Source organism: Salmo salar, chromosome 13, assembly GCF_965601325.2.
Source record: "Salmo salar chromosome 13, fSalSal1, whole genome shotgun sequence".
NCBI lineage: Eukaryota > Metazoa > Chordata > Actinopteri > Salmoniformes > Salmonidae > Salmo > Salmo salar.
Window position 1 is genome coordinate 94,173,468 of NC_138303.1, and position 8,042 is coordinate 94,181,509.

At 41.5% G+C, this 8,042-nt stretch overlaps 1 protein-coding gene across 1 annotated transcript; it reads left to right on the forward strand.

Moving 5' to 3' along the window:
- Positions 1-4,799: 4,799 nt before the first annotated feature.
- Positions 4,800-7,802, forward strand: LOC106568188 (glycolipid transfer protein). Its single transcript, XM_014138306.3, has 5 exons — positions 4,800-5,023; positions 5,949-6,007; positions 6,113-6,246; positions 6,511-6,661; positions 6,901-7,802. Exons 1-5 carry the CDS (start codon positions 4,921-4,923, stop codon positions 7,081-7,083), a joined length of 630 nt encoding a protein of 209 aa, XP_013993781.1. The 5' UTR covers positions 4,800-4,920; the 3' UTR covers positions 7,084-7,802.
- The last annotated feature ends 240 nt before the right edge of the window (positions 7,803-8,042 follow it).

An 8,042-nucleotide genomic window follows, 5' to 3' on the forward strand; every position in this document is an offset into this window, starting at 1 on the left:
TAGGAGGCAAAGTTTCTAATTAGTGTAGGAGGCAAAGTTTCTAATTTCTGTTTCATTTGGGTTAGTTTAAGTTTTTATTTTACGAAACTACAACAACCTTTATAAAATAAAAAAATCTATAAATTCCTCAAAAAATACTTGAATCCTCAAATCGGTTCTACTCAAGTTTGTTCGATTCCACTCAAAAAAATCCCCAACATATTACAGCATGTGAATCTCGAATAATTTCCCAAGCGACTCCTGAACAATTCATCAGCTTTCTGCAACCAAAATGGCAGCCATCGTATTAACCCTTCATGTGGAATACACATCATCAGTCACAGGCTTCATTAGGAAATGTGTTGACGATGTACCCACAATAACAATCCGGACATACCCCAACCAACAACCCTGGATTAATGGAGATATCCGTACAATGCTGAAAGCCAGTACTGCAGCATTCATGTCAGCAGAACAAACCCTGATGACTCTGGCACGCGACGCATATAAGGCAAGCAGGTATGAACTCTGCAAATCCATTAGAGATGCAAAAAGACAATACAGACCCAAACTTGAATTTATGTTCCACAACTCAGACTTGCATTGCATTTGGCAAGGACTACAGACTATCACAGAATACAAAGGCAAATCCAGCTGTGCTGTGCCCACCTAAGCCTCCCTCCCAGACAAGTTTAACCTATTCCATGCTCGCTTCGAGGCAGCCGAACAGGAAGAGTCTTGCTGCTCCGGACGACCGGGTGCTTTCATTTTCCGAGGCTGACGTTAGGAATTTGAACACTCACAAAGCCGCCGGCCCAGATAGCATCCCTGGCCGTGTCCTCAGAGTGTGTGTTAACCAGCTTGTGGGCGTCTTCTTGCACATCTTCAATCTGTCCCTGTCCCAGGCTGCAGTCCCCACCTGCTTTAAGGAGACAGCCATCATCCCAGTGCCCAAGAAAAACAAGGTGACATGCCCAAATGACTATTGCCCCATGACACTCACCTCAGTCATCATGAAGGCTTCGGGAGGCTGTTCATGGCCCACATCAAGGCCAGCATACCAGGCACACTGTACCCACACTTGAGTCAATATGTATTTAACCCCTTTGTTATGGCAAGCCTAAATAAGTTCACGAGTAAAAATGTTCCCGAAAGTAACGAAAGTTGCATGGACTCACTCTGTGTGCAATAATAGTGTTTAACATGATTTTTGAATGATTACCTCATCTCTGTATCCCACACATACAATTATCTGTACAGTCCCTCAGTCGAGCAGTGAATATCAAACACAGATTCAACCACAAAGACCAGGGAGGTTTTCCAATGCCTCACAAAGAAGCGCACCTATTGGTAGATGGGTAAAAAAAAAAAAGAAGCAGACATTGAATATTCCTTTGAGCAAGGTGAAGTTATTAATTACACTTATGATGGTGTATCAATACACCCAGTCACTACAAAGATACAGGTGTCCTTCCTAACAGTTACATTTTAATTGTATTTAACCCTTATTTTACCAGTTAAGTTGACTGAGAACACATTCTCAGTTACAGCAACGATCTAGGGAATAGTTATAGGGGAGAGGAGGGGGGATGAATGAGCCAGTTGCCAGAGAGGAAGGAAACCACTCAGGGATTTCACCATGAGGCCAATGGTGACTTTAAAACAGTTACAGAGTTTAATGGCTGTGATAGGATAAAATTGAGGATGGATCAACAACCTTGTAGTTACTCCACAATACTAACCTACTGTAAATGACAGTGTGAAAAGAAGGAAGCCTGTACAGAATAAAAAATATTCCAAAACATGCATCCTGTTTTCAATAAGGCACTAAAGTAAAACTGCATAGAATGTGGCAAAGATATTGACTTTATGTCCTAAATACAAAGTGTTATGTTTGGGGCAAATACAAGACATCACTGAATACCACTCTTCATATTTTCAAGCATGACGGGGGCTGCATCATGTTGTGGGTATGCCAGTCATCAGCAAAAAATAGGGAGTTTTTTTATGATAAAAAGAAGCGGAATAGAGATAAGCACAGGCAAAATCCTATAGGAAAACCTGCTTCAGTCTGCTTTCCAACAGACACAGGGAGACAAATTCTAATTTCAGCAGGACAATAACCTAAAACCAAATATACACTGGAGTTGCTTACTAAGATAACATTGAATGTTCCTGGGAGGCGTAGTTACAGTTTTGACGTAAATCGGCTTGAAAATCTATAGCAAGGCTTGAAAATGGCTGTATAGCATTGATCAACAACGATCTTGACTGAGCTTTAAGAATTTTAAAATGAATAATGTGCAAATATTGCACAATCCCGTTGTGCAAAAGAAACACTCACAGCTGTAATTGCTGCCAAAGGTGATTCTAACGTGTATTGACTCAGGGGTGTGAATACTTATGTAAATTAGATGTTTCTGTATTTCATTTTCAATAGATTTGCAAAACTTTCTAAAAACATGTTTTCACTTTGTCATTATGGGGTATTGTGCGTTTAAAAAAATATTCAGGCTGTAACACAACAAAATGTGTAATAAGTCAAGGGGTATGAAAACTTTCTGAAGGCACTGTATGTGAGAATGCTGTTCATTGAGTACAGTTCAGCATTCAACACTATTGCTCTCTCCAAACTCGTGTCATGACAACCTCTCCATCAACATTAGCAAAACAAAGGAGTTGATTGTTGACTTCAGGAAGCAGAGGGAACATGCCCCGATCCACATAAACAGGACTTCGGTAGAGAGTTTTAAGTTCTTAGGCATCACCAAGGACTTGTCAGGGACTAACAAAACCACACTCTTGTCAAGAGGGCGCAACAGCGTCTCTACTTCCCCCCCCCGGGTCCTCTCCAAATACTACTGCTGAACCATCGAGAGTGCCCTGACCAGTTGCATCACGGCCTGGTACAGGAATCTCTCCATCCATGACCGCAAGGCCCTCCAGCGGTTGGTGAAGATGGTCCAGTACATCATTGGGACAGTACACCCACCCATCCAGCACATCTACATCAAACGGTGTCTGAGGAAGGCACGCAGCATAATCAAGGACCCCACACACGCCAGCCAGAAGCTGTTCTCTCCCTTACCATCAGGCAGATGGTATCGGAGCATTATGTCTGATACCAACAGTTTTCTATTTACAAGCCATCAGACTGTTGAACACTTGAAATGGACTGACCACCTGCTCTGATTCTATGCACCTTAACACACATGTACTCGCTCACACACACATCTGATTGAGTCCCAATCCTTATTCCTGAAAAAATAACACAAGATTTGCCCACCTACAGCCCATTAAAAATGATTCAGGACCCATTTGAGACCTACATGTAACCCACGTGGGTTTGTCCATGTCTGACCCAAAAAGTTACCCAGTGGCTAACTTTTGAAAGTACCATGCTTAATTCCTAATGACTTCTCAGATTTAATTATTTGCAAACAGGGACAATTCCATTGCAAACTGGACACACTGATTTGGCTTTGGAGAAATGTGATAAAATTAACACATAGGCCTTTCTCTGTCCATTATCCTGTAATATGTCAAATGATGTAGAATTGCACGACATTTTTATAAAATGCTGTTTTTTCTCGGACCTGCAAATATGATGATAGATTCATGCAATGCTTTTACTATAAATTAGATCTTTCCACCACTACTCTTAGTAGAATGAAGTACCGTTTTTAAAACTGCATATCTTAGGCTTGCTCAGTCCAAGAAGTGACGGTGAACGGTAGACATGTTCTCTGCTATCCACTTTGTTTCAATTATTATTTTGGGTATAGGGAAGGGTCACTTGTTTTTTTAAATATATTTCTGCTGAAGGGAGGCACTAGCGGTTCTGGGGAGGGGGGGGGGGGGGGGGGGGGGGCAACAATTTGGACCCCCTTTGACAACAATTTTGGACCCCCTTGTGGCCCCCCTAAATGTGGAGTATGAAATAATTTTGACATAACTAATTTTTGCTATCGTTCTTTTTTTACATCCATTATTAGACAGTGGCAACGATGATGATTATGAACATGGTCTTTTGCCTGCTAATGCCTGCAATGCAGTGAAGAAAACGATATGACAACAATAACATCTAATGGAACTGGCCCCTCTAACAGTACAACTAGCCCCAGCTTGCCCCCCCCCCCCCCCCCCCCCCCCCCCCCCCAGTTGAAATGGTCTAGAACCACCACTGAAGGGAGGGCCATCCATTTTCATTTCAGAGAGGTCATATTTTCTCCATGTAACCCTTGTTATAAATAACGTTCATACCCTAACATTCATGACTTTCAGCTTCAATTGCAGGTGTAAAATGCAGTTGATTTCTGTAGCCTATCTAGCGTTTTGAAAATGCATCACCGATTATGGCAGCAGTTCTGCATGCATGTTCGAGTGTGCACACGTGCATGAGCTTTTTTTTCCAAAAGTTTGAAAACCACTGGGATGCATGATAGTGGCAACAAATGGAGTTCAGTTGGGTTGGATATAGTAATGATAGTCTAAAGTATTTCTTACAATCAATTTGTACTGGAATTGTTTTGGTCATTGTTAATACGTGCAGCAATTATTCAATTTCAAAATAGTTTGGCAAAATACTTTACTCATCAGATTGTGCTGCTTTCCACTGATTTGGAATAATTGCTCAAGAGTCTATCACCGCGGTTGCAGTAAAAACATTTTAGGGGTGCCCTTTTTTCACTCTGAGTACATGCCCCCCAAAAGGCACTAGCGTATCTCACTCAAATATGTTTTCTTTCACTTTCTAACACCTGTTGATGACGTGAATGATCAGGGCGCGCCCCCTGCCAAGTCAGTGTGCCTTGCCAGAGTATACAGTTGCCTTGCCGTAGGCGTAGAAGACAGTGAACACGGAAGACAGTTCCGGGTTTATTATTCACAGACAGCAGTCGTTATCATTCTGTAGTTAGTCACATATCATTTCAGAAAACGATGTCACTTTTAATGGATAACCAATTTGGAGAACTTCCAGTCGACAAATCAGTGGATACAAAGTTCTTTCTGGAGTCAGTGGCATATCTTCCGCCTTTTTTTGGTGAGTACAGAAGTACACCTGAACGGTCGGCAGACGACCTGTAGCCTATCACACTCATTGGTCTTCATGAAACTGGAGAGGCACTCAAATCGTCTCACCGTCACCGATACCTTAGAAAATGTCACCTCATTTTCTTTTTGTTTCACTTTTCATGATTGACTTCCCCTATAACAACATTTAGAAATAGACTGAACTAAATTAAAAACAATCAACTTAAATGTGTATTTTGTCTAAGAAATCAACACAGGTTTGACGAAGTTGGCTCGACAGTGCCATTGACCTTGTTGAATAAACAACATATTACGTTGAGTGAGTACAGCGCCGTTATAATCGCTTTGTTAACGTCAGAGTTGCATAAAGATGACCATTACCCAAACGAACATAGTAGGCCTACCATAATAATCGGTTATTACATTTTGAATGATCCGCAAATAAACTCTTTGTGGATGGCTCAATCATAGGCTGATTTTGGGATTTAAATGCGCTAGTGTGTGTGGTAACAACCTTGCACGATGTTGTTTTTACATCTTGGAAATGTCAAGGAATAGTCTTAACATAAAGTGTAATAATCTGATTTTAAAACCAAGGACGTATTGAGGTTGTGAAGCCAAAGGGCAAGAGGGGCCATGTGAATTAGTATGCAGCTGCTGTAGCTCTTCTCTCTCTCCTCCCACACTGCCTGCTGCATTGGCCTCCTTGTGTGACTTTCGACTTGAATGGACCCTTTTCTCTATTGATTGCCCAACAAGAAACTTTCATATAATTCACATAAGCATTGTGGGAGAATAAGTGTCATTTCAATTCTATTCTTTCCTCCCCCAAGGATGTTTCTCCGGCTACATCCAAGATGCTGTGTCTGCATTTACTCATAACTGCTTGGTTGCATTTCAATCCAATGTTTTGTCCCTCTCTTTCTTCTTTCCAGACTGCCTGGGGTCAAAAGTATTTGTTCCTATCAAATCAGACATCAGTGGCAATATAACAGTAAGTATGTTTTCCACACCCTCTAATTGTGCCTTAAAATAAGAGTAACCCTACAGCAACAAATGCCTACGTCTATACATTTTGTTGGTAATATTTTCCTTCCAGAAAATCAGAAGTGTGTATGACAAGGACCCTGCCAAGTATGCAACACTACAGCAGATAATGGAGTCAGAGAAGGAGGCATACGGCACAGAGTGGCCCAAAGTGGGAGCCACCTTGGCCCTGATGTGGCTGAAGAGGTGAGCTCAGAATCATCTCATCTGAATGTGTTTAAGGCTGTGTTTACAGTGGTAGCCCAATTCTGATATTTTCTTTCACTAATTGGTCTTTTGACCAATCAGATCAGTTCTTAAAAATATCTGATGTGATTGGTCAAAAGATCAGAATTGGGCTGACTAGAGGCTGTGAAATGGTGTTCTTGTTTCTAGATAGAGATCTGCACGTCATGAATAATGTTGTGACTGAAATCAAATAAGTTAAGCTGATTGTCCTCTCTCCCGCAGAGGCCTCCGTTTCATCCAGATCCTGCTTCAGAGCTTGGCAGATGGAGAGAAAGACGAGAACAACCCTAACCTCATCCGTGTCAACATCACCAAAGCCTACGACCAGGCCCTAAAGAAATACCACGGCTGGCTAGTGCAGAAGATATTTAAGGTGAGACCATGTGACTAGAGTCAGTTGGTAGCATAGTCTTGACCTCCTAGCCTTTTACTTGTGACTTGGTGTTCTACTTAACCCTGGTTCTCAAGCACCTCTGAATGTATTGATTTCATATCGAACTTCATTTCTACATGTAATAACTGAAAACGACAGATTGAATTTGAATGTAGATGAACTGCCCAGCCAAGGTGTAGCAACTATGTAACAACAGGATTTCTCTTTGTCCCCTCCAGGCGGCGTTGTTTGCAGCACCCTATAAGTCAGACTTTATAAAGGCCCTGTCAAAAGGTCAAGAGGTCAGAGAGGAGGACTGCATGGCTAGTGTACGCCAGTTCCTCATCAATTACACAGCCACAGTGGATGCAATCTATGAGATGTACACAACGCTGAATGCAGAGCTGGACTATAGTGTTTGATGTCCCCCATACTGGACCACAGCAGTATCCTGCATGTTATTTTCTTCCAGTCTTCTATTTTTCATCCTTTCTCTCAGGTTATGGAACATTCCAGCTTATGAGGATTGAGGACTTTATTTCAAAGACACTGTTTTTATTTGTATCACCATTTGTATTATTCATTTCATGTCCCTCCTTTTAAGTCCCTCCCTACTGAATGTTGACAGTTTGGCCCCAGGTGAGTTGCTACTGGATGGAAAGTGGCATATTCCGTGTTGAGTCTTTTATAAATTCAAGAAATGTAAAAATTGGTACAGGTCTAGCACAACTCTTGTTGTGTCAGCCTATTAAGCGGTCTGCTGCAGTTACACATGACCCACCATCAGGTAAGAGACATTTAGAAGTGATATCCAGAGAGCTGGTCAGTGTTATTCTAGTACTGTATCTCTCTCTGTGGGAGGGAAGAGTGTTTCTGCTGATGATACAAGACTCATGAAATCCCTACTGTAACTCTGCCCTGAAACGTGAGATAGTACCCTCACTGCCCTGTAGGTAGGGGAAGAGTTAACTACCCCGTGCCTTCAGAGATTATAACCAGCATTAGTGGTTTTAAGTCTTATTGCTGTCTATTGTGTGATGTTTTGTTTATGGCTTCTACATGTTTGTTTGAACAACTGAATCTTTAGTTGAGTAGGGTTGCACTTCCTTCATGTCTTTTTTAAATACATATTTTCAATCCATTCAATTTTTTCAACACATTTTGCATTTCACATTTTAGCCATTTAGCAGATGCTCTTATCCAGAGGGACTAACAGTTAGTGTATTAATCTTAAGGTAGCTAAGAGCGACAACTGCATCTCACAGTCATAGTAAGCAAAAAATAAATAGTAGCTATCAGCAAATGCAGTGCTAGACAATGCCAAACAGTATTTGGCACATACATTTACATGTCAGTTTCATTCACTATTGGGGTGTTGTAC